The 27,270-nt window shown below is 41.5% G+C and overlaps 1 protein-coding gene and 1 long non-coding RNA gene across 5 annotated transcripts; one reads left to right on the forward strand and one right to left on the reverse strand.

The window, feature by feature from the left end:
- Positions 1 to 709: 709 nt before the first annotated feature.
- LOC112233335 lies at positions 710 to 22,422 on the reverse strand. 3 transcript variants are annotated; one of them, XR_006080521.1, is made up of 4 exons: positions 2,950 to 3,567; positions 2,600 to 2,729; positions 1,717 to 2,477; positions 710 to 1,398 (listed from the first exon to the last, which is right to left on the reverse strand). It is a non-coding gene; the product is annotated as an uncharacterized LOC112233335 (long non-coding RNA). The 3 variants fall into 3 exon arrangements; XR_002950754.2 differs by lacking the exon at positions 710 to 1,398 and adding an exon at positions 22,250 to 22,422 and having other exon boundaries at positions 1,537 to 2,477; positions 2,950 to 3,140; XR_002950753.2 differs by lacking the exon at positions 710 to 1,398 and having other exon boundaries at positions 1,537 to 2,477.
- Positions 22,423 to 23,894: 1,472 nt separating this feature from the next.
- Positions 23,895 to 27,011, forward strand: LOC112233336 (tumor necrosis factor receptor superfamily member 11B). 2 transcript variants are annotated; one of them, XM_024400901.2, is made up of 4 exons: positions 23,895 to 24,114; positions 24,247 to 24,628; positions 25,134 to 25,316; positions 25,413 to 27,011. In XM_024400901.2, the coding sequence occupies exons 1-4, from the start codon at positions 24,109 to 24,111 to the stop codon at positions 25,748 to 25,750; spliced, it is 909 nt and encodes a 302-aa protein (XP_024256669.1). In that variant the 5' UTR covers positions 23,895 to 24,108; the 3' UTR covers positions 25,751 to 27,011. The 2 variants fall into 2 exon arrangements, with proteins under 2 accessions (XP_024256669.1, XP_024256668.1); XM_024400900.2 differs by lacking the exon at positions 23,895 to 24,114 and having other exon boundaries at positions 24,122 to 24,628.
- Positions 27,012 to 27,270: the final 259 nt, after the last annotated feature.

The raw sequence follows: 27,270 nt of genomic DNA on the forward strand, positions 1-27,270 counted from the left end.
AGGAAGGTGGATACTTTTGAATACGAAAGTGGACAAAAAAGAAATTTGGCTCATTATTCTATATGGTCCAAATCAGGATGATCCATAATTATTTGAAAACATTATGCCAATTTATTGAACTTACAGGCAACAAATTATCTAATCATTATGGTAGGAGACTAAAACACAGTGTTAAGTACCTCAATGGACCGTAAAGGTAATCACTCTACAAACTATCATCACTGTGCCCTTAAGGAAATCCCAAATATTATGGAAACATTAGAAATAGTGGATATTTGGATACTAAAAAACCCTGACCTAGTGAGATATACATGGAGACTTAATCAAGCTAGTCGTCTTGACTACTTCCTTGTCTCTTTCTCTCTTGCATCAAAGGTTCAAAAACGTTTTAATAGGAGACAGAATGCCATTGGATCATCATCGAATTGGCATTCACATATTGGACATTTAATCAAAGTTTACTGGAGGACAACTTATTTAACTAAGACAAAATCATTTATAACTGAATCTTTCCAGTATAATATAGGTTCAGCAAATCCCCTTATTGTTTGGGATACCTTTAAATGTACCTTCAGGTGTCATTCAATTCAATATTCATCAATAATAAAAAAGCAGTTTCTGGCTAAAGAGACAAGACTAACAAGGGAAATCCATGAACTAATAGTACAGATAGATAGCAATAAAAACAATACTACAGAGATACAAAATAAGTTGGAGGAAAAACAAAAAGAACTTGAGGAACTTATTCAAGAACGATCTAATGTAATCTATTACAAAAATAAAGCAAATTGGATGGAATATGCAGAAAAATTCACAAAATTCTTCCTGAATCTCCAATACAGGAACGCTAACAAAAAGAATTTGCAGAAACTCATTACTGAAGACGGAGTCATCTATGATTCTCCGAATGATATTTTAAAAGAGGAAGCTAATTATTTTAGGCAGATGTTCTCTTTCCCGTCTCATCCTCTCCCACTGAATGAAGATTATGGTAAGAAATTCTTTCCATATAATATTTTAAAAAATTGAAAATTAACAAATTTACAGAAAGACCCATCAACACTCAATGATAAAGTGAAAACATGTTTTATATATTTTTTGCAATTTTATTGAAAAGGAAATACAGAAATTTCTCATTTACATAAGTTTTCACACCTTTGGCAGCAATTACAGCTGTGTCTTTCTGTGTACATCTCTAAGAGCTTTCCACACCTGGATCATTCTTTTTTTATTCAAGCTCGGTCAAATTGGTTGTTGATCATTGCTAGACAACCATTTTCAGGTCATGCCATAGATTTTTAAGTAGATTTAAAACTAACTTGGACACTCGGGAACATCCACTGTCTTCTTGGGAAGCAACTCCAGTGTAGATTTGGCCTTGAGTTTTAGGTTGTTGTCCTGATGAAAGGTGAATTAATGTAATTCAAAAATCATGTTAAACACTTATTGCATGCAATTTATTATGTGACTTGTTAAGCACATTTTTACTCCTGAACTTTTTTAGGCTTTCCATAACAAAGGGTTTGAATACTTGAATCAAGACATTTCAGCTTTTATTTTTATTACATTTCTAAAAACATAATTCCACTTTGACATTATGGTATACTGTGTGTAGGCCAGTGACCAAAACATCTTAATTCAATCCATTTTAAATTCATGCTTTAACACCACAAAAATCTGAAAAAGTAAAATGGTGTCATCTGTCTGTCAACTCACTTTCAGTGACCGCTGTTGAGGAGAAGCACACATTGTTGGGGAGACCAAAAATGCTGTAACCCAGCAATGACTACTGCCTACTGTATCATCCAGTCTTTGTCAATGCAATAGCAAGAGATCCCTCATGCCAGTGTGGAACTCATTCACTGTGGACAAACCTGTAAGAGTTCCATGTCATTTCATCTAAAGGCCATCATTATTACAAATCAAGACACATTCATTTGAACTCTCGGTTAGAAGGTCTAACTTTATGTGAATGTCATGATATTTGTGCACCCACAAGTGTTTACATGATCTATTCTTTACATGAGCTACGATGAGTAAACAACACCTCTCAGAAATCAACTTTGATTGAAGTCTCTCACAGCTGTTTCCCCCCACTCAATTACAACAAAAACCTCCCGCAGGTTGAGTTCAATAACTAGAGGTAGCTGTATGGTGAGATGCCAGAGGTTTCTGGTGGTAATGGGGTTACCTTGGCAAAAATGTCAGCGTGGTCATACCTTCCGGTGTGGTGTCTTGTATACAACAGCAATTCCCGGATCCTGGTGCATAATACACAGGGTTTCTCCCTCCCAATATTGACTGATACCATTCAATAATAAAGAAACACTTTACAAGTAAAAGTTGTGTCTAGTAAAATGTTAATGCCGAGTGGCAGGTCTCTCTCCATTTAGAGACATCAGTATAAAGCCTGTCTGTCGTTCAGGACTCCATCACATCTTCTTGCAAGTCTTCAAGTGCCGGCTCCATAGATGCATCTATGAACACATACACAGTCACTGTTCCACTGTTCTATTACCAATGGTAGTTAAAATAGGTTAAACAGTATCTGACAAAGAAACATATATGTTGAAGTTTGAACAGGTGAGACTAAACTTACTTTATTCTGGTCTCCCCATCGACGACCGTTGGTGTGCAGGCAAGAGGTGAGGCTGGGGGTGAGGTTTTAGCCTGTGCGCCTTTGATGGGCACGGCAGCATAGATCAGCTCCTGGCCCCTCATCAAAGATACTGGTCGATCACACACAGAGCACAGATTACCTTATGTGGTTATGAATAGTATGGTGGAACCAGCATGATCACTGCATTCACCTTTATATTTCACGAAATGTGAAGTGAAATAGAATGGTAAATGTAGTGATCAGGCTAGTTCCACCAGCCTGGTTATGAAGGTGAATTGGGACAAAACTCAAAACTGTTTTGACCTTAGACCAGGTCAAATGTCACCAACCTGATTCAAGTGTCCTCCCTGTTCCATTTAAAGAAATTCTCACAGCGAGGCATGTCTGCTTGATGCTAAGGGTCCCCTTGCTGGTCTTCTCTATGTTGCATGTTTAGCTTCAAACTGGACATCTCTCAAACAACTGCAGCAGGCAATCCTCATAAACAATGTACTTCCTCATCAGGTGGTGTTGGCTGAGGCTGTGACAGGGTGATACAATTTTATTATAAAAAGGACAAAGCTTTTTGATAATGCACTTCACAACCAAAATGACTACCACTTGTATCTGCTTGTCTGGGTAATTAACCTACTAGTTTATCAAACCATGATATTTTTTATACAACTTTTCACATTACACACATTACCGTTGTCGATGAAGACCTCTATGTCATTCAGGTAGTAACTTGAGTCAAGCTAATTCTAGGTCGTCACTAGTTACCACAGAAACAAAGTCACAAAGGCTGCCGATTTCTACAATTTCCCTACTTAAAATGGGATTATAAACATAACCCTAACCCTTGCCTTAACCACACTGCTAACCTTATGCCTAACACCTATATTAAGTACATGTTTGTTTTCATAAGTTTTTGTTTTCATACATTTTCATAATACACTGCTCAAAAAAATAAAGGGAACACTTAAACAACACAATGTAACTCCAAGTCAATCACACTTCTGTGAAATCAAACTGTCCACATAGGAAGCAACACTGATTGACAATAAATTTCACATGCTGTTGTGCAAATGGAATAGAAAACAGGTGGATATTATAGGCAATAAGCAAGACACCCCCAATAAAGGAGTGGTTCTGCAGGTGGTGACCACAGACCACTTCTCAGTTCCTATGCTTCCTGGCTGATGTTTTGGTCACTTTTGAATGCTGGCGGTGCTTTCACTCTAGTGGTAGCATGAGACGGAGTCTACAACCCACACAAGTGGCTCAGGTACTGCAGCTCATTCAGGATGGCACATCAATGCGAGCTGTGGCAAGAAGGTCTGCTGTGTCTGTCAGCGTAGTGTCCAGAGCATGGAGGCGCTACCAGGAGACAGGCCAGTACATCAGGAGACGTGGAGGAGGCCGTAGGGAGACAACAACCCAGCAGCAGGACCGCTACCTCCGCCTTTGTGCAAGAGGAGCCCTGCAAAATGACCTCCAGCAGGCCACAAATGTGCATGTGTCTGTTCAAACGGTCAGAAACAGACTCCATGAGGGTGGTATGAGGGCCCGACGTCCACAGGTGGGGGTTGTGCTTACAGCCCAAAACCGTGCAGGATGTTAGGCATTTGCCAGAGAACACCAAGGTAGGCAAATTCACCACTGGCGCCCTGTGCTCTTCACAGATTAAAGCAGGTTCACACTGAGCACATGTGACAGAGTCTGAAGACGCCGTGGAGAACGTTCTGCTGCCTGCAACATCCTCCAGCATGACCGGGTTGGCGGTGGGTCAGTCATGGTGTGGGGTGTCATTTCTTTAGGGGGCCGCACAGCCCTCCATGTGCTCGCCAGAGGTAGCCTGACTGCCATTAGGTACCAAGGTGAGATCCTCAGACCCCTTGTGAGACCATATGCTGGTGCGGTTGGCCCTGGGTTCCTCCTAATGCAAGACGATGCTAGACCTCATGTGGCTGGAGTGTGTCAGCAGTTCCTGCAAGAGGAAGGCATTGATGCTATGGACTGGCACATCATGTCTCGCTCCATCCACCAACGCCACGTTGCACCACAGACTGTCCAGGAGTTGGCGGATGCTTTAGTCCAGGTCTGGGAGGAGATCCCTCAGGGGACCATCCGCCACCTCATCAGGAGCATGCCCAGGCGTTGTAGGGAGGTCATACAGGCACGTGGAGGCCACACACACTACTGAGCCTCATTTTGACTTGTTTTAAGGACATTACATCAAAGTTGGATCAGCCTGTAGTGTGGTTTTCCACTTTCATTTGGAGTGTGACTTCAAACCCAGATCTCCATGGGTTGATAAATTTGATTTCCATTGATCATTTGTGTGATTTTGTTGTCAGCACATTCAACTATGTAAAGAGAAAAGTATTTAATAAGAACATTCATTCAGATCTAGGATGTGTTATTTTAGTGTTCCCTTTATTTTTTGGAGCAGTGTATAACCAATTATGACTTTGTGGCTGTGGAAAACAACTAGTGGAAACCCCTAATTATATGTTTTACAGATGAAGACTGACTGTGGCTCCAGATTGGATTAGATCTAGGCCGATGACGCCGTTACATTTTGTTGCTCATAGTTCACTGTATTAGTCAGACATAAATTAGCTGCCACCATATCTGCATCTATTATTTAGTTTTGCCCTAGACCAATGGTTCCTAACTCCGGTCCTCAAGTACCCTCAACAGTACACATTTTAATTGTAGCCCCAGACAAGTACCCCTAATTCAGTTTGTCAGCTAATGATCACATACCAGGGTCCTTTGACAGTGCATGCAAACAGCCGAATTTTGGCTCAGGGGGCATGGTCAATCCATATAGGGCCATGATCCTTCTTTGAAAGCATTGGGGGCGATGAAGTTCCATTCAATGAAGGGAAGCAAAGAGGTCGAAAGAACGATTTTCACGTGGAGTTTGTCAAAACGGAGCCTGATTTGTTGACATGATTGTAATCCAAACCCAACCTTGATTTACTGAGGTTCCAAACTTAGTTTTAGACGAGACTGACTTTATGACCAACGTTATCCTATTTACACTTTGTGGTCAATTGTGACACTAGAATAAATGTTTCAGACTTATATCGACGCCACATCGGCCGGTTTCAAAGGGATTAGCTGCTTTTTGGGGACAGTCGCTCTATAAAGTAAGGGTAGAATGTAATTTGACACATACAAAGTACACGGGCCATCCTTATCAAAACACATTTAGGAAGATCCGAGGTTCCTCTTGTCTACTCCAATGCTCTCCTTGGATATTTTTAAAAGGATGTGGAGAGAGGACACGAGGAATTCACGAATGACTAATAATATAATGTAGGTCAAAAAGAAACTTGCTTTTCTAGTCTAACCCCCTCACTAAAATAACAATCTACTTCTTCCAGGCATCCCAACTGTCGAAATAATGAGGAATATAGTCTTACGGATAAACGCCATTGTTTGTGTTATTTCAGATCTCATTGCGCTCTGTTGATGAGCAATGTTGTACCCATGTATCCTGAGTTTAAGAGTGCGTACACACTTCAGTCCGAGACAACTCCCTCTTGCTTCCTTTTAAACATTTTTTTCTCTCTAGGACACTCACTGCATTCTTAATTTAGCTCGTCTTTGTATATTGTACATTCGGAAAGTATTCAGATCCCCTTCCCCTTTTCCACATTTTGTTACGTTACAGCCTTATTTATATAAGTATTCAGACCCTTTGCTATGAGACTCGAAGTTGTGCTCAGGTGCATCCTGTTTCCATTGATCATCTTTGAGATGCTTCAACATCTTGATTGCAGTCCACTTGTGGTAAATTCAATTGATTGGACATTGATTTAGAAAGGCACACACCCGTCTATATAAGGTCCCACAGTTGACAGTGCATGTCAGAGCAAAAACCAAACCATGAGGTCGAAGGAATTGTCCGTAGAGCTCCAAGACATGATTGTGTCGAGGCACAGATCTGGGAAAGGGTACCAAAACATTTATGACGCATTGAGGTCCTGAAGAACACAGTGGCCTCCATCATTCTTAAATAGAAGAAGTTTGGAACCACCAAGGCTCTTCCTAGAGCTGGCTGCCCAGCCAAACTGAACAATCGGAGGAGAAGAGCCTTGGTCTAGGAGGTGACCAAAAACCCAATGGTCACTCTGACAGAGCTCCAGAATTCCTCTGTGGAGATGGGAGAACCTTCCAGAAGGACAAACATCTCTGCAGCATATCTAGAAAATACACAATACACTTGTATGAACTACGACGAACTAACTAAATTGTAATGAGGTAGCTACGCTAACGTTAGCTAAAAAAGTGTTATATAGTTGAGAAAACATCTATACTTTCATGTGTTTTGAAGACAGAGTCACATTTTGGCATGACCCTTTCCTAATACCTGTCAACTATCATGATATTTTGGTGGAAATCCCCTGGTTCATAATTTGTTTAGTCTGTACTGGTATTGTTTTTGTCTGTACCTCAGTCTTGTTGCGTCAACACCTCTGTAGTCATAATTAGGGTCTGTGTCACTGATCTATTCTTATTCTTCCATAGAATGGTGACACGGCATCTCTACGGGTTGAACACCACCTGTGATTCCACCAATCACGTGTCAGAGATATAGAGTGGATCACAGGACTGGATTTCTATCACCGTAACACCTATTCCGGAACTTCTAAGAATAAAGACTCGCCCAACTGCTGCCATTCACAGAAAGCCTTGAAATGAATGATCTTTTGAAATATACCTATATTGATAAAGGCATTTGATAATTATGATGGAAATGTTTTGTATAATATATGTATATACAGTGAGTGTACAAAACATTAAGAACCTCTTTCCATGACAGACTGACAGGTGAATCCAGGTGAAAGCTATGATCCCTTATTGATGTCACTTGTTAAATCCACTTCAATCAGTGTAGATGAAGGGGAGGAGACATGTTAAAGAAGGATTTTTAAGCCTTGAGACAATTGAGACATGGATTGTGTACAGTGGGGAGAACAAGTATTTGATAACCTGCAAAAATCGGCAGTGTTTCCTACTTACAAAGCATGTAGAGGTCTGTAATTTTTATCATAGGTACACTTCAACTGTGAGAGACGGAATCTAAAACAAAAATCCAGAAAATCACATTGTATGATTATGTAATTCATTTTCATTTTATTACATGACATAAGTATTTGATCACCTACCAACCAGTAAGAATTCCGGCTCTCACAGACATGTTAGTTTTTCTTTAAGAATCCCTCCTGTTCTCCACTCATTACCTGTATTAACTGCACCTGTTTGAACTCGTTACCTGTATAAAAGACACCTGTCCACACACTCATTCAAACAGATTCCAACCTCTCCACAATGGCCAAGACCAGAGAGCTGTGTAAGGACATCAGGGGTACAATTGTAGACCTGCACAAGGCTGGGATGGGCTACAGGACAATGGGCAAGCAGCTTGGTGAGAAGGCAACAACTGTTGGCGCAATTATTAGAAAATGGAAGAAGTTCAAGATGACGGTCAATCACCCTCGGTCTGGGGCTCCATGCAAGATCTCCCCTCGTGGGGCATCAATGATCATGAGGAAGGTGAGGGATCAGCCCAGAACTACACGACAGGACCTGGTCAATGACCTGAAGAGTGCTGGGACCACAGTCTCAAAGAAAACCATTAACAACACACTACGCCGTTATGGATTAAAATCCTGCAGGGCACGCAAGGTCCCCCTGCTCAAGCCAGCGCATGTCCAGGCCCGCCTGAAGTTTGCCAATGACCATCTGGATGATCCAGAGGAGGAATGGGAGAAGGTCATGCAGTGTGATGAGACAAAAATAGAGCTTTTTGGTCTAAACTCCACTCACCGTGTTTGGGGGAAGAAGAAGGATGAGTACAACCCCAAGAACACCATCACAACCGTGAAGCATGGAGGTGGAAACATCATTCTTTGGGGATGCTTTACTGCAAAGGGGACAGGACGACTGCACCGTATTGAGGGGAGGATGGGTGGGGCCTTGTATCGCGAGATCTTGGCCAACAACCTCCTTCCCTCAGTAAGAGCATTGAAGATGGGTCGTGGCACCTGGCAGCCTTGGTTAGCGCGCACTGCGCCCGGCCCGCCACAGGAGTCGCTGGTGCGCGATGAGACAAGGATATCCCTACCGGCCAAGCCCTCCCTAACTCGGACAACGCTAGGCCAATTGTGCGTCGCCCCACGGACCTCCCGGTCGCGGCCTGTTACGACAGAGCCTGGGCGCGAACCCAGAGTCTCAACATCCAGCCGGGAGGCCGATCTGATGGATGTTGAACCGAAAGTTATATTTCGTCTTGCCAAATCTCATTTGGTGTAAGTCAACTAGTCACTAATGATCAGGAATGTGACAGCAATACAGTATACATAAGTGTGTGTGAAGATACAGTTGAAGTCGGAAGTTTACATACACCTTAGCCAAATACATTTCAACTCAGTTTTTCACAAATCCTGCCCACAAATGTTCTCTAGGATTGAGGTCGGGACAATGTAATGGCCACTCCAATACCTTGACTTTGTTGTCCTTATACCATTTTGCTACAACTTTGGAAGTATGCTTGGGGCCATTGTCCATTTGGAAGACCCATTTGTGACCAAGCTTGATGTCTTGAGATGTTGCTTCAATATATCCACATTTTAATTCCTATGATGCCATCTATTTTGTGAGGTGAACCAGTCCCTCCTGCAGCAAAGCACCCCACAACTCACTTCTGTCATCATGAAGTGGTTTGAGAGACTAGTCAAGGATCATATCACCTCCAGCCTACCTGTTATCTTAGACCCACTCCAATTTGCCTACCGCCCCAATAGGTCCACCGACGATGCACTCGCCATCACACTGCACCCTGCCCTATCCCATCTGGACAAGATGAATACCTATATAAGAATGCTGTTCATTGACTACAGCTCAGTTCAAACTGCTCCACTGCAGCCCAGTCGATGAGAATGGGGGCATGCTCGGTCCTTCTTTTCCTGTAGTCCACAATCATCTCCTTTGTCTTGATTACGTTGAGGAAGAGGTTGTTGTCCTAGCACCACATGGCCAGGTCTCTGACCTCCTCCCTATAGGCTGTCTCATCGTTGTCGGTGATCGGGCCTACCACTGTTGCGTCATCGGCAAATTTAATGATGGTGTTGGAGTCGTGCCTGGCCGTGCAGTCATGAGTGGACAGGGAGTACAGGAGGGGACTGAGCACGCACCCCTGAGGGGCTCCTATGTTGAGGATCAGGGTGATGAATGTGTTGTTACCTACCCTTACCGCCTGGGGGTGGTCCGTCAGGAAGCCCAGGATACAGTTGCAGAGGGAGGTGTTCCGTCCCAGAGACCTTAGCTTATTGATGAGCTTTGAGGGTGCTATGGTGTTGAATGCTGAGCAGTAGTCAATGAATAACATTCTCACATAGGTGTTCCTTTTGTCCAGGTGGGAAAGGGCAGTGTGGAGTGCAACGGCGATTGCATCATCTGTGGATCTGTTGGGGCGGTATGCAAATTGGAATGGGTCTAGGGTTTCTGGGAAGATGGTGTTGATTGGAGTCATGACCAGCTTTTCAATGCACTTCATGGCTACAGACGTGAGTGCTATGGGTCAGTAGTCGTTAAGGCAGGTTACCGTTAAGGCACAGGGACAATGGTGGTCTGCTTGAAATATTACAGACTCAGACAGGGAGAGGTTGAAAATGTAAGTGAAGACACTTGCCAGTTGGTCAGTGCATGCTCACAGTACACGTCCTGGTAATCCACCTGGCCCCGTGTCCTTGTGAATGTTGACCTGTTTAAAGGTCTTACTCACATCGGCTGCGGAGAACGTGATCACACAGTCTTCCGGAACAGCTGGTGCTTTCATGAATGTTTCAGTGTTATTTGCCCCGAAGCGAGCATAAAAGTAGTTTTGCTCGTCTGGTAGGCTCGTTTCACTGGGCAGCCCTTTGTAGTCTGTAATGGTTTGCAAGCCCTGCCACATCCGACGAGCGTCAGAGCCAGTGTAGTACGATTCGATCTTTGTCAGTACAAGGCTCTTTGCCTGTTTGATGGTTCGTCAGAGGTCCTATCAGGATTTCTTCTAAGCTTCCGGGTTAGAGTCCCGCTCCTTGAAAGCGGCAGCTCTAGGTTTTAGCTCAGTGCGGATGCTGCCCTTAATCCATGGCTTCTAGTTGGGGTATGTACGTACAGTCACTGTGGGGACGACATCATCAATGCACTTATTGATGAAGCAAATGACTGATGTGGTGTACTCCTCAATGCCATCGGAAGAGTCCCCGAACATATTCCAGTCTGTGCTAGCAAAACAGTCCTGTAGCGTAGCATCTGCTTCCTCTGACCACTTTTTTATCGTTCTAGTCACTGGTGCTTCCTGCCTGTAAGCAGGAATCAGGAGGATAGAATTATGGTCAGATTTGCCAAATGGAGAGCGAGAGAGAGCTTTGTATGCGACTCTGTGTTTAGAGTATAGGTGGTCCAGAGTTATTTTTCCTCTGTTTGCACATGTAATATGCTGATAGAAATTTGGTAAAACTGACTTAAGTTTCCCTGCATTAAAGTCCCCGGCTACTAGGAACACTGCCTCAGTCAGCGTTTTCTTGTTTGCTTATGGCGGAATACAGCTCATTCAATGCTTTCTTAGTGCCAGCCTCAAGTCTGTGTTGGTATATAAACAGCTACAAAGAATACAGATGAAAACTCTGTGTCACACACACGCTTTATCTTGGCCAGGTCACAGTTGCAAATGAGAACTTGTTCTCAACTAGCCTACCTGGTTAAATAAAGGTAAAAATAAATAAAAATATTTTAAAAATATTGTGCACCAGCTGTTGTTTACAAAAATACATAGACCGCCACCACTTGTCTTACCAGACGCCGCTGTTCTATCCTGCCGGTACATCGTATAACCAGCCAGCTGTATGTTGATGTTGTCGTCGTTTAGCCACAACTCCATGAAGCATAAGATGTTACAGTTTTTGATGTCCTGTTGGTAGTTTAATCTTCCGCGTAACTTCCGGTTTGCAAGTTTACTAGCAGAATGGAGGGAAGTGGGTGTTTATTCGATTACCTACGAATTCTCAGAAGGCAGCCCGACCTTCGCCCCCTCTTTCTCTGCCTCTTCTTCACGCAGATCACGGGGATCGGGGCCTGTTCCGGAGGAAACAGTGTATCTTTCGTGTCGGGCTCGTCAGAGTCGTGAAAGGAAAAATAGGATTCTGTTAATCTGTGGTGAGTAATCGCAGTCCTGATGTCTAGAAGTTATTTTCAGTCATAAGAGACGGTAGCGGCAAAATTATGTACAAAATAAGTAAAAAAATAAGTTACAAACAATACAAAAAAACAAACAAAAAAACAAAATCGTCTGGGGGCACGTAAAACATCTGCCATCCCCTCCGGCACCATCTATCTTTTGCAATGGGGATCCTAATAAAATACCAAACCCTTATGGTCGGTCGCAAATCAACAGAAACCTCACAAAGCACAAAAGTTTGGGTACACCTGTCTTAGGCTCTTCACTCTCCTGGTTTGCTGCCCTAGATGACAAATTGACCCCTCTCCATGTCATATGGCAGGAGCTATGTCGGTACCCCAGAGCTTGGTACTAGGTCGTTCTCTTGTTCATGCCAAGAGAGGTACACCGCTTGGCAGAGATTGGTGTGCTTCTTTCAGGCAGGTTCCCAACAACTTTAAAGCTGGGTGTGATGTATCATCAGTAAATGGTTCTAATGTACCGGAATGAACTGATGTCAGGTCAGTGGAATGGGTTTTCTAACTCATTCCACTTGTGAATGATCCTAACCATAACATTCTTAGATTGGCAGTTCACTCCCAGTTTTTATCAAGGTTATCTAAGTGTTGATAAAACCGTGAGTTTATGCGGGGGTCAGTTCCTTGGCCCTGTCTCCAAATGCTGATTAGAGAAACTCCATGTGATAACTTCCATCTAGTCATGCTGAGCAGATGGGAAATTGTGGCATTGTGGATGCTTGCCATATGTCAACTTGACACATTGCGCTTGAAAGAGCTGGCATGAGGTGCTCTCATTTAGACTAGACACAACCATTCAGATAAACAACTGGTGAAATGATGTACTTAAAATCAAAATGTGTACTTAGTCATGCAATTTCAAAAATCATACACTTGAAGTTAATATATGTCGTAATTCTGTTATTGGTATTATTACTACATAGGACTAATATGATCATCTTTTTAAAAAATGAGCAAAAAAGAAGCTTTTATGAACTTTTGTCAATTTGGATAAGTAGCCTGTAGTTTGGATAAGTGCTGCAGAGAAGGATACTGTAGAGCAGTATCAAGCAGGGTCCTGTCTACCAAACAACATGACCTTGACTTTAGTGGTGTTTAGTATGTACTTAGTATTTGTGCTCCGTGACTGGATATATTTAGCATTTAATAAGTGAGTATTACAGTATCAGGACACTGATGGATGACAGGCCTAAATAGGCTGGATTTCTAATGGGTTCATGTTCAGTCAATACCGTTATGGCATGTGTATGGAGTTGTCATGGTACAAAGAGGCTTCTGTATTAACAAATCCACAATTTTTTAAAATAAATGTTCCGAATTTGAGCTAAACGGTAGCTGTCATAACTGTCATACCTATCATAAGGTAGAGGAAAGGAAATTGTGTCCCTTGATCTAAGCCCAATATCCCAGAATGTCAAAGTGAAATGTAGTTTTTAGAATCTTTTACAAATGAAGTATTTAACCGCGTTGTTATGGCAAGCCTAAATAAGTAACAATGTGCTTAACAAATCACATAATAAGTTGCATGGACTCATTCGGAGTTCAATAATAGTGGTTAACATAATTTTGTAATGACTGCCCCATCTCTGTACCCCACATTTACAATTATCTGTAAGGTCCTTCAATCAAGTAATGAATTTCAAGCACAGATTCAACCACAAAGACCAGGGAGGTTTTCCCATGCCTTGCAAAGGGCACCAATTGGTAGATGTGTACAACAACAAAAAAATCAGACACTGAATATCCCTTTGAGCATGGTGAAGTTATTAGACTTTGGAATGCAGTGGAGGCTGCTGAGGGGAAGACAGCTCATAATAATGCCTGGAACGGAGTGAATGGAATGGCATCAAACACATGGAAACCATGAAACCATGTTTCAATATTAGGCTACATATAATTCAATGAAAGAAAGAGAAAGAGACCTGTCTGTGCTGTATAATACAGTCAATTGCTACATTAAGGAACTGGCAGTCTCCCTCTCTCTGTTTTCTTCTATTGAATTCAGTATACAACCTTTTGTGTTGGTCAAAGAATGATGCTGGGACTAGTTTATGTGGATGCGGATAGATTTACAGTGTTGTGCTTCGTTTGACAATGCTGCTCCCGTATCTTTCTGCCAAGAAGTGAATAGGCCCTTCAGAGAATGAAATAAACGGGAGATATGCGGGACTTTCCAGCCTTCAGTGGCAGTGACTATGTACTGTAATCCAACACCAGAATCACTTGTTACTGCAGCTCATAAATCCCTGAATTGACCTTTATTGAAATACATGATGACTTGTGTTTAGTAAAACTCACTGTATAAATATCTAGTAGATGTCTATTGCCTTAGCTATGTGTTATTAAAGCAAATCTAACATCTTGTTAGGCTATATTGGAAGTAGCCTAGTGTCTAAATGTTTCCCCGAATCCCCCTTCCCTAATTAGCCTACTGTGGTAGGTATGAAATACATTTCATACAATATACAGCTTCCATTGGCATCCATGAATACACGCCACTGGTATGCTACATGACCTGTGTCAGTGTGCGTGAGTGCGTCTTTCTCTGTTTACTTCCTACCTCAACAGCACCACAGCAGCTGATCTGTCATTTATCACAGACACAGCACTTGGACCAGCAGGACCAGAACTTTTAGAAAATAAGTAGGTTAATTTCACACATTTAACAGCGTAGCCCTCAAGGGCCCTTTTTAATGGCATCACCTTTCTGCTTTTCTGTTTCGACAGGGGTGACCGACAGAGAGTAAGAGGGGGTCACATGCCACGTTCAAATCAACTGGGAAATCTCCTACTTCCAACGCAGTGCGTTCAAGACTCCTGGGAACTCGGAAATAAACGAGGTCCGACTAGGTCATCCAACTCAGAATTCCAACTCGGAATCTCGGGCCTCTTTCTAGAGGTCCGACTTTCCGACCTGAAGATCACTGATGTCATGATTTGACCTTGTATTTTTCTGAGTTCCCATTTGTATTGAAAGCACCATCACTCTCGCTGATAATGTGCATTTGACTTTGAATGTGAATTTGCACCACCTCAGCTCAGCCAATCAAAAAACCGTCCTCCTATGGCTAAACTGACCAAGACACACCTCCAACAGCACATAAAATCTCACATAATTCTGGCCATAAACAAGGACAATTTCTCTCAAACAGTGGCATTATTATGGGCTTTTTAGGTGAGCGCTGATGCCGCTTTGCCAAAGGCAAGGACACAAAATATTTATCTTGTCCATTGATCTCAGCACGCTTCTCCAGAGAATACCATGAGTGTACAAAGCTGTCATCAAGACAAAGCGTGGCTACTTTGAAGAATCTAAAATCTAAAATATATTTTGATTTGTTTAACACTGTTTTGGTTACTACATGATTCCATGCTTTATTTCATAGTTTTGACATCTTCACTATTATTCTACAATGTAGAAAATATTTTCAAGCATGGTGGTGGCTGCATCAAGTTATGGGGATGCTTGTCATCGGCAAGGACTAGGGCGTTTTTTAGGATAAAAATAAATGGAATACAGCTAAGCACAGGTAAAATCTTGCAAGAAAACCTGGTTCAGTCTGCTTTCCAACAGACACTGGGAGACTAATTCAACTTTGAGCTGGACAATAATCTAAATCACAAGGCCAAATTTACACTGGAGTTGCTAACCACAACAACGTTTAATGTTCTTGAGTGGCCTACTTACAGTTTTGATTTAAATCGACTTGACAAGCTATGGCAAGACCTGAAAATGGCTGTCTATTAATGATCAACAACCAAATTGTCGCCAATTTATTAATGCACAATTAATTTGCCTAAATGGATAATAGAAACATTAAACCATTTCATTTTTATCCTACACTATGTTTTTTTTTTTGGTGTGACATTATTACGTCCAGGCGTTTTTATCGACACAAGACAGTTTAATGGGAATGTACCGTAGCAGGCAATTATTGCATCTATTTCTATGCCACATTTTCAAATGCCCCCCCAAAAAAAAAATCACTGGACAAGTTCATGGAAACATAGCTGGTGACAACCTTTGAGGAAAACAACAAGCACTTTTAGCACCTTCAAGGCCAGTGTTTCCCTACTCTGGTCCTCGAGTACTGTCACACCCTGACCTTAGAGCTTTTTAAGTCTCTATTCTGGTTTGGTCAGGATGTGATTTGGGTGGGCATTCTATGTCCTTTTTTCTATGTCTTTGTATTTCTTTGTTTTGGCCGGGTATGGTCCTCAATCAGGGACAGCTGTCTATCGTTGTCTCTGATTGGGAACCATACTTAGGTAGCTTTTTCCCACATGGTTTTTGTGGGTAGTTATTTTCTGTTTAGTGTTTTCTGCACCTGACAGGACTGTTTCGTTTATTTCTCTTTGTGATTTTGTTATAGGGTTCAGTTACAATAAAAAGGCATGAACACATACCATGCTGCACTTTGGTCCGATTCCTATTCTTCAGACGATGATTCCTGTGACAAGTACCCTCAACAGCACACATTTTAGTTGTAGCTCGGGATAAAAAAACCTGGTTGAGGGCTTGATAATTATTTGACAAGTAGAATCATGTGTGCTTGTCTGGAGCTACAACAAAAATGTGTTCTCTTGGGGGTAATCGAGGACTGGAGTTGGGTAACTGTCACCAGTTCTTATGACTGTTTCTTTATATTCTTGACAACTTTTGCAACAGCTTTCTTGTGAATTTCCCAATTCATGTTTTGAGGTAAAGTGATTCAGTCAGTTGATTATGCAACAGGTAATCCATAAAGTCCTTTAGAATAATGGAGGATGGCAAAGTGGACACGTGTGGATTCAATTTGTTCAGGGACAGAAGTTCAAGCTAATACATGTGGATAGATACAACTAACAGGTGAAGATTGAGTTGTATTCCGTAAATAGAAAGTCACAGGCATGAACTGACCTGTGGTGGAGGTGCAGTGATTACAAATGGTTGACTGTGCTCTCTTTACAAAACCTAAAAACATCACAATAACTGATATCTAGGCAAATGTCCTATGCGTGTATACACAGTTCTGTACTATTCCTTGTCATGATTTGTATTTCTTACATACGGGCACATAGCTAAGTGACAGTGTGTGAAGGAAGAGTGTACAGGGGGCTATTTTCTCCAGCTTGACTTCCCCACAACAATTGTACCAGATTGGGACAGACAACTGTCCGTAATGGGGCCACCAACCAGAACGCACTGTGTAGGAGAATGGGCAGAAGCCTCACCTCGGATTTTCTCAAGCCTCATCAATGGTGTCAGACAGGTAAATGTGTACCAACATTATCCAGAGTGCATTAGCTCATACTCTAAACGTCATGTGTAGGTATTTCCTTAGTTCCTCTGATGAAGAACATCTTGAATAAAGTAATTACAAAACAATTGGGTTGTATCAGACTGAACTCCCAAACATCATGTCATTGAATACATGACTGATGTCATAGTCACATAAATCAGTTGTTTATCCATGTATAATCATGAATCATTTTGGTCAATCGACCCACTAGGCACAGATATCAATGCAACGCAATTTAATTGAAATGACGTGGAAACAAAATTGATTCAACCAATGTGTTTACCTGGAAAGTTAGTTAGTGCATCATCATTTGTTCCCTCTAGGGTGTACCATTGTATGTGTTATATCCACAACTAGAGTGGCTGAAGATAATGTAATTCAAATGGCACAGAGAAAGGAAGTAGGCTCAAACTCTTCGAGGCATTCATGAGAATGAGGTGAATCTGTTGTCAAGTGGCACATCTTTGTGTCAAAAGCACTGAAGAAGTCCATTATAATGTGGGAAAACTGAGTAGAGGGAATGTTAATACATTGAGAACAGATGTGGGGATGTGACTCGGCCTGTGCTTGAAATACAATGACCGAATACTGTGGTATTCTGGTTACCTAAAATGGGGAAGGTGTCACGCCAAACATTCCCTCTATAGGGTAAAAGGACAGTCAAGAAGTAGGTTGAACAGTTTGATTAGTTTGTAGATGTCCTAACTGACTTGCCACAACTATAGTTTGTTGTTACGGATACAAGTATCCTGTGTGTGTATCCTGTGTGTGTTTCTTTTCTCTCCTTCTCCCCTCACAGGTAAACATCATCACTCCCCAATCAGTTATCAGTTATTGTCATAAAGTGGGACATATGATTAATGATTGTTTCCTGCTAAAACGCAAACAAGGGATGCCTCTTCGTGCCAAGCCGCCAACAGGTGTTGCTCTAATTCGTACGGTTGTGAGGTCTGCAACAAAACAGGTGCCTCAGGGTAACTGCAGTTTAAAGTCTCAGTCCCCGACCGCAGTTATGAACCATTCATTTTCGAGGGGTTTGTGTCCCTAACGAATGACGAAGCGTCTCAGCGACCGGTTAAAATCCTTCGAGATACTGGTGCGGCGCAGTCGTTTATATTGTCTGATGTGTTGCCCTTATCTGACGATACATACTGTGGTTCCAGTGTGTTAGTGCAGGGTATTGAAATGGGTTTTGTCCCAGTGCCATTGCACTTTGAAAGTACACTCTGAGTTAATCAGTGGAATATTCAGAGTGGGGGTACGTCCTATGTTGCCAGTGAAAGGTGTGACCTTTATAATGGGTAACGATATTGCCGGAGGAAAGGTAGTACCCGTATTGGAAGTATTGGATAAAAGTGACCACTCTCTCTCGAATGAGTTGGCACAGAGTTATCCACATGTGTTCCCCGCTTGTGCTGTCATTCGTGCTCAGGCACGACAAGAGAGTGACGTGATAGATTTGTCAAACACTGTTCTGTTCAAAGAGGATGATCAAGAGGATGGATTGTGTGATACCTCTGAGAAGCTGATCACCTCTGACAAACAGCCCAGGAAAGAATCAAAGAACGTTGAACTTATTGCTGATGCAATACAGTTACCAGTCACTCGTGAGCAGCTGATTGCTAACCAAAAGGTTGATGACAAGCTATAACTGCATTCCCTGCACCTACCACCAGACGAGAGCTACGCCGCTTTTTAGGGATGGTTGGCTACTGCCGTAGCTTCTGTAAAAATTTCTCTGCGGTTGTTGCTCCATTGACCGATTTGCTTAGTCCGGCTAGATCATTTGTGTGGTCCCCTGATTGTAAGAGAGCTTTTGAATCAGCGAAAGCACTCTTATGTAGTACACCTGTACTTGCTGCTCCAGATTTTGAACAACCGTTCAAACTTGAGGTAGATGCTAGTGCCAGAGGTGCTGGTGCTGTTCTACTGCAGCAGGACAAGAGTGGAGTGGATCATCCCGTTTGTTATTTTTCACGTAAATTTAATAAATGTCAAACAAACTATGCGACAATAGAACAAGAAGCTCTTGCTTTGTTGTTGGCTCTGCAATACTTTGAAGTATACATTGGTTCCAGTGCCCTACCAGTGATTGTGTATACTGACCATAACCCCTTAGTTTTTCTCCACCGAATGTACAACCAGAACCAGCGCCTTATGCGTTGGGCGCTGATTGTACAAAATTATAATTTGGAGATCCGTCACAAAAAGGGTTCAGATAATGTGTTGGCAGATGCTTTGTCTCGTGTATAATAATTGTTGTATGTTTTGCAAGGTTGTTGTTGTGAGTATTCATTAATACTGTGGTCGCAATCCCCCCCTAGGGTTGCTCTTTTAAGGGTGGGAGTGTTACGGATACACGTATCCTGTGTGTATCCTGTGTGTGTTTCTTTTCTCTCCTTCTCCCCTCACAGGTGAACATCATCACTCCCCAATCAGTCAACAATCAATCATCAATCAGAAGACACACCTCCTCCTGTTTCCTACCCTATCACAGTTCCTTTCCCTTGGTTTAAAAACCCCATCAGTTGTTTGCTCTAGAGCTCAATCTCTCTGTAAATGCCATGTATGTAGATCTCTGTGTTTCACTCTCTCTTTGTGTCTTAACCTCTCCTGTGAGTATTGTTTTTGGTTATGGTGTTTGTTTGATTGCTGGTGGGAAAAGGGGAAACCAAGACAAGTCGCCCATGGGCATACACTACCCGTAGGTAGACTTTGTTAAAAACACTAGTTAGAACTGGGCGGACCACCCACTGTATTTTTGGTTAGTTAGTTAGCTGTTAAAATAGGCTAGTCTAGCTTAGGGGTGTTTTGGATGCTTATTGTTTCTTTCCTTGGGTCCAGCTCAGCCCCTTTTCCTGCTCCCCCCATTACCGTGTGTTTTACAATAAACCCTGAGTTTGACGGTATAATTTCAGTTATCGTGGTTATTTCGTTCACACTTTTACTTTGTCACAATTATAATTTGCATGAGTTATGTTACGGGTCTCATTACCATCCCCCCCCTAGACTGTTGGGCCAAAAGGGATTCGTAACATTTGTTAACAAGAAATGTGGAGTGGTTGAAAATAATTTTAATGACTACAACTTAAGTGCATGTAAACTTCTGACTTCAACTGTATCTCCCTGGCATATTACATTTATCCAGCAGCATACAATACATTTTTGGACTCTAACAGGAAGGTGGCGCGGCGGTCCAAATTTTGTCATCAAAGTCTGGCATTCTCTGGATTTATGGTGCTTTCAAAACAACTGGAGACCGGATTTACAATTCCTAGTTGGATGACTGTTCAAAACCTATTTTCCCAGTTGGAGCTTGTTTATTTCCGATTTCCCAGTTGTCTTGAACTCATTGAAGTCAAGTTTTCGCAGTTCCGAGTTAACAGTTGTTTTGAGCGCGGTACAAATCATGCTTCATCTACAGCATGGCCAATGTTGAATGTTTATAATTTTTAACTTGGAAAAGAGCCCCTTAATCCCAGATTTGAGACCACACAGCCACTGTGAAAGAATGATGTTGACAACTAGGTCCAGAGTATGACTTTGGCAGTGAGTAGGTCCGGAGACATGTTGGACAAAACCCACTGAGTCGATGATGGCTCCGAAATTCCTTTGGAGTAGGTCTGTGGACTTTTCCATGTGAGTAATAGTCACCAAAAATTAGAATATTATCTGCTATGACTACAAGGTCCGATAGGAATTCACAAAACTCAGTGAGGAATGCTGTATATGGCCCAGGAGGCCTGCAAACAGTAGCAATAAAAAGTGATTGAGTAGGCTGCATAGATTTCATGACTAGAAGCTCAAAAGACAAAAATGCAGCAGTATTTTTGTCTATTGAAATTTGCTATCATGAATGCTTTGTAAGTAGGAAACACTGCCGATTTTGCAGGTTATCAAATACTTGTTCTCCCCACTGTATAGTCCGATAACCAGGAGGGAAGGCGTCATTTAACACAGTAAATGTTTCAGTCAGGCCAATCACATCAAGATTATGATCAGTGATTAGTTAATTGACAATAACTGCCTTGGAAGTGAGGGATCTAACATTAAATACCCCTATTTTGACATGTGAGATATCACAATCTCTTTCAATAATGACAGGAATGGAGGTCTTTTTTCCAGTGAGATTGCTATGGAGAACACCGCCATGTTAAGTTTTGCCCAGCCTAGATCGAGGCAGACAGTCTCAATGGGGATAGTTGAGCTGACTACACTGACTGTGCTAGTAGCAGACTCCACTAAACTGGCAGGCTGGCTAACAGCCCTCCAGCTAGGATGGAGTCTGTCACTCCTCAGCAGGCCAGGCTTGGTACTGTTTGTGGGTGAGTCCCAGAAAGAGGGCAAATTATCTACAAATTCTACATTTTGGTAGGGGTAGAAAACAGTTTTCAACCAGCGATTGAGTTGTGAGTTCATCACTCCCCCTAACTGGGAGGAGACCAGAGACAATTACTCGATGCCGACACATCTTTCTAGCTGATTTACACGCTGAAGCTATGTTGCGCTTGATGACATCTGACTGTTTCATCCTAACATCGTTAGGCGACGTGGAAAACAATATCCCTATACTCGCCAGTTTTAGCTTTAGCTAGCACCATCTTCAGAATAGTCTTAATGTCGGTAGCCCTGTCCCCTGGTAAACAGTGTATGATTCGGTTTAAGTGTAATACAATGGAGTCGTCAATGACTAGGGTTTCAATTTGTCAGAGCTAATGGTGGGAGGCTTCGGCTTCTCAGACCCCGTAACCGGAGGAGGAGAGACCAGAGAAGGCTCAGCCTCTGCCATGTTGCTTAATGGGGAGAACTGGTAAAAAAAAGTTTGTCGGCTGAGTGAGTGACACCGGTTGAGCATTTCTACAACATTTCCTTCCAGAAGCCATGAGAAAATTGTCTGGCATCGGGGACTGTGCAAGGGGATCTATACTTCTATCTGTACTTATTGGTGGCAGAGACGCTGTTTCATCCTTTCCTACACTTAAATTCCCCTTGCCTAACGATTGCGTCTGAAGCTGGGCTTGCAGCACAGCTATCCTCGCCATAAAGTGATCGTTCTCCTGTATAGTATGAGTACAGCGACTGCAATTAGAAGGCATAATGTTAATATTACTTAGCTTCGGCTGGTGGAGGTCCTCACGAACTACATCCAGATAAAGCGCCCGGGGTGAAAAAGTTGAGGGAAAAATATAAACGGTAATTAAAAAGTAAAAACCGTAAAGTTGGCAGGTAGCAAAGTAAGGTTATCAACAAGCAGCATGTTAACACGTCTACAAGTTGTGACCGGAAATGACGAGACTGAGAGATGCCACAGGGATGAGACTGAAAATACTAATGGTATTTTCACCAGCCGTGCTTACAGAGGTTCTTCATAAACCTTCCAGCACCTTCCAGGTTTCTTGTAAACCTCGTTTTACCGACTTCTTATTTAATTGGTCAGTTTGTTATCCAAATGCACATGCGGGTGTAATCAAATCATTTTAACGGTTAAGTACCTAAGAAGGTCTCATCCTGAGTCACCAATGAAATCAAATATAGTTGCCTACACAAGCGTATTTTTGCAATAGGAAAGTCTGTTGGGCATACTTGAGGAATGATTTGTTAATTATCCCATGCCAAAGGAATGAGCGAATAATTGTTTCCATTTACAGGGGGAATGTACATCAGCACTTTGTTAAATATATACAGCAACAGATTGTTTAAAACCATTTCAATAAGATAACTTTTTACATACTTAGTCATACTGTCTGGTACTTCTAATGGTCATGGTATTTGTATTGTTTTGCCAAATATGGAATTGTTTTAAGATGGTCATACTATGGATCATTTAGCTATTTGATTTAGAATTTTAGGACTATTGGAATTTTAGGACCGAGGCAGAAATCCACAGGGGATTTTCATATTGTCATGCTGGTCATTGGCTTTGAGATTGAATTGAACATACATTTACACATTGACATCTTCAAAGGTAGAAATTTTGCATATGGGTGTATAATTATTTTGGTGCGTAATTTACACGTTTGGTGAGTAACTGATCAGTTGTTACCAGCTAAAATATTGTAATCAGATGAATGATACTTTTAAAAAACTAGATGATTACTTATTGGATTACTTTTAAATCAAAGGATGTTTGTGAAAAAATACATTGACACCTTTCTGTTTTCTCACTGACATTCAATTCAGCACTGAAAAAAGTTGCAATTTTAAGTTTGTTCCACCTGAGCAAGTCTGACCACAAGTCACAGACCATTATTATGACGCACCAAATGTTCTTGATGGATCCATTTTGTCTTCGAATGCTTCTTAAGGGGTAAAGTAATCATATTATGTAATTAGGAACTGTAACATGATTACATTTAGAAAGTAACCTACCCAACCCTGTTTGTAGGCTAATAGCAATTATGCATGGTGAGAGGTTCAGGAAGTTCATTAATATATTATTTGATATGTCCTTCCCCAAGGGTTCCTAGTATCTTATAGTGACATTTCCTCCTATGAATAGACTAACAAGAACAATAACTAGTATTTATTATCAGTGCAATTAATGCATGATTCCATGACTAGCCTAACATCTCAGGCATTTCTAACAGTAAATTAATATGAGAAGAACTCTGCATAAAATGCATATGCTATTGAAGCATATAAATGGTCAGTTCAGTAGAATAGGGGCTCTATTCAATCTGCGGAGGCTAATGCTCCTGCTTTAGCAGAGACTGCATTCACAGTAAACGCTGCACATGTCGGCTCAATCGGAAATGATCTTTATAGGAATTTGTAACGTTTCAGCTTGGTTAAAATTGGTTACCCATACCAACGTCAACATGTTTAACTGACTAATAGGCTATGTTAAAACCAACCTCAGTGACGCCCAATGCGCTTGCATAGGCGCGCACTTAAATAGGCGGTCTTGTTTCTGGACCAAAGAAATCAAGCATCTATTTGAATCCAAGGAGAGGTGCATTAGCCTACATAATGACGGTATGTAGAAACAGATGCTCAGTCTTTATGAAAACGGTCTTTTTAGTTCATTGCAATTAATTGAATATGAATTTGTGAACCAAATGCTGTATAAACAAAATGAATGACAACCTGTCTGTTCTATCTCTACAGCTCTTTTTTATGTTGATGCTAGTCAGTGCTGATGCCAGTATGGCACTACACGCCCGAACTTTCAAAAACGATGATCGTTACTCTGGTCTTTCGTTAGTGTGTGACCGCTGTCCACCTGGAACGTACCTCCGCGCGCCCTGCAGTGCAATGCGAAAGAGCGACTGTGCGGAATGTCCCAATGGGGCATACACTGAATTTTGGAACCACATCTCCAAGTGCCTGCGCTGCAGCATGTGCGCCGAGAACCAGGTTGTCAAGCAGGCGTGTTCTCCATCCAAAAACTGCGAGTGCGAGTGCAAGGAGGATTACTACTTCAACAAGAGATACGAAGCATGCATCAAACATAAAGAATGTCCCCCCGGGTATGGAGCGAATAATACAGGTATGGCTAAAATAGAGGCCGCGTATTACATACAGAAAATGTTATACGCCAAATGACTATTTCCACTTAATCTATTTGATGTAAACACTTACTTATCATCACCGTTTACAGTCTACAGTTCCATATGCATTGGTTGCATGTTCAGATGTCTCAGTCTCTCCTGATTGTGTTTGTCTTGGTTTGGATTGTAAAAATGACATTTGGCATCAATAACAGATCTGCGAATTAAGGTGAATTAAAGGGATACTTCAATTATTTCATTTATGTAGATATGGTTCATTTCCACGAAAGCAGTCTATAGACATGTAGTGACTGCAATACACACTATGGTTTAGTTAAACTAGCCACGCAAACAATTAGAAAACATGCAAATCAATCCCCCCGTTTAGCATGTATCGAATGTCAAACCCAAATCAAATCTTAAATGGATTGTGTTCCTCATTTAATTGGTAAAACATGATTTTGAGATAAATAACGTGGCATACATTTCAAAATATTTCCTCAGGTACACCACAACAAGATACAGAATGTGTGCAGTGCCAGGCCGGATTCTATTCTGAAGTTTCCTCCGCAAAAGCGACCTGTCTAGCGCAATCAAACTGCAAAGTTGGTGGACTGCGCGTGGTTCTGAAAGGCCAGGACTGGCACGATACACTGTGCGCCTCATGCCATGACCTCAAAACTCGTGGTAAAACACATTTTGAATAACAATATTTATAATGAACTAATCATTTGTGGCCTCTACTGAGTTTAAGTTTCCCAACCATGTTTTTTTTATTTTCAGATGGAGCTGAATATCTGCATGAAATCCTTCCTACGTTCTTCATTCAACTTCACCAGACGATGGGAATCAAAAGAATGCGTCGGTTAGCAATGAGGCTGCCACAAGAGGGAGACAAGAAACCGCTCATAGGAACGGTCATGAAGCTTAATAGAAGGGGTCTTCACGATTTTATGAACAGTTGGGACCAAGGTGCAGGGAACGATCAGGTTAGGAAACTTCCTGAGATGTTGAGGAAGATAGGGGCCTTCAACATGGGAGACAAACTAGGGCGTAAACTGGCATATATCGACCAGCAATCCAAACTCTGTGAAGAGTTAGTTGAAGTAGCCCAAAATTAGTTCAAGTAGCCTGTCATCCCCATCTTCTGAATAACATCTTGAGCAGGACAGCAAAAAGTTATTCAGTTCAACAGGTGTCCATTCATTTTAAATGGTCCATATAGGGTATGTGGGCTATACAGTCTAGACCAGGGTTCTCCAATAGGTGGCCCATGGGCCAAATTCTGCGCTTGGGTTTTTTTTGACCACAAGTTTTCTGGGCAAAAATATGTTTTTTATAGGCCTATATCATTTTCTTTGTTGGACATAAAAGACTAAAATCACCAGGAAATCAGCTCAAAGTCATTTTAATTTAGGAAATCTATTCCCAAGTATTCCTACACATACATAGGGGTATACTGTATGTGATTGTATCCCAATGTGATCAAGGTTTGAAATGATTCTGCTTTTGTCAAACACTATCTGTTTGGGATTCTTGCGGTTGATTTGCAGTGTACAAATTATTTAGAACTATTCAAAAAACATTCCTTACCCCAGGATATTTCAACTGGTGACTATCCAGCAGAATAAAGAAAAAAGGTGCTCTCAGTTTCTGCATAAATCTGATAGATTTCTTGATGGGACAAACCAGCTTTTTCTGTTAAGCTGGGCTGAATCACGTTTGGGTATACCTTTTTTTTCCATTATTTATAACTGTGTTGCGGCCCCCCCGACCATGCACTCAAGGAAAAATCGTCCCAAGGCTGAATGTCACTGGGGACCCAATGTCTAGATATATTGTTTCATTGATTGTTTCATTAAATGTATCATGTTCCTACCTCTGTTGCAATCAATGGTTACGCCTTCAAAACACACACACACAAAATGTTGCTGTTATGCAAACATGTTTTATGATTTAGTTGCATTTTAAGAAAGATTTCAAGATTTAAGAAATATATTTTTATTTAAGGCACACTTTTTGGATATGGAAAATGTTCTAATATAGTATAAGAGAATCCTTAAATGCTTTTTGCAATAATGTTTCTTCCTTTTCATGTGAGACACAAGGACTTTGGGCTACTCTTACATAAATGTCTCTCTACACTTCAAAGTAGCATTTTTTTTTTATTTGTGAAAAGTTGTCTTTTTTATTTTGCTGTAAACTTTACACGGCACATGTGTTTGCAGTAATCTCGGCACCCATAACCAAATAGACTATCTTTCACACACGTAGATATACTATACAGTATAAGTTTCTGATCTGCTAAAGCCATTTTTCACTGAGTGTTACCCATGGAATGTGTAATCGGTTCAATAGTCAATAAAAACAATTCAACATACACGCTTGACTTCCTTGCCCTGCATTGTGAAGAGTTTTCATTATTATTTCAGCTGAAAGATTTAAATTTAATAACTTGACATAAGCATTGCTGTATCCACTCAAATAACAAACTCTCAATTTACACTAATCTGCAACGAAATAATCCAGTCAATAGCCCAACTATTGTGTGACCTAAGTCATCGCTTACTTTTAGGCTACAGACAATAAACTGAGATCTAGATCTAAAGACGTTTGCTTCTAAATGTTTTAAGTGCTCCTC

The sequence above is a fragment of the Oncorhynchus tshawytscha genome, linkage group LG31, assembly GCF_018296145.1.
Source record: "Oncorhynchus tshawytscha isolate Ot180627B linkage group LG31, Otsh_v2.0, whole genome shotgun sequence".
NCBI classification, from domain to species: domain Eukaryota; kingdom Metazoa; phylum Chordata; class Actinopteri; order Salmoniformes; family Salmonidae; genus Oncorhynchus; species Oncorhynchus tshawytscha.

Bases quoted from the DNA above. Each gene is read 5' to 3' on its own strand.
- LOC112233336 (XM_024400900.2), top strand. From the start codon at position 24,214: ATGAATGACAACCTGTCTGTTCTATCTCTACAGCTCTTTTTTATGTTG. The intron at 24,629-25,133 runs GTATGGCTAAAA...ATATTTCCTCAG, and splicing joins GTATGGAGCGAATAATACAG to GTACACCACAACAAGATACA. The intron at 25,317-25,412 runs GTAAAACACATT...TTTTATTTTCAG, and splicing joins CCATGACCTCAAAACTCGTG to ATGGAGCTGAATATCTGCAT.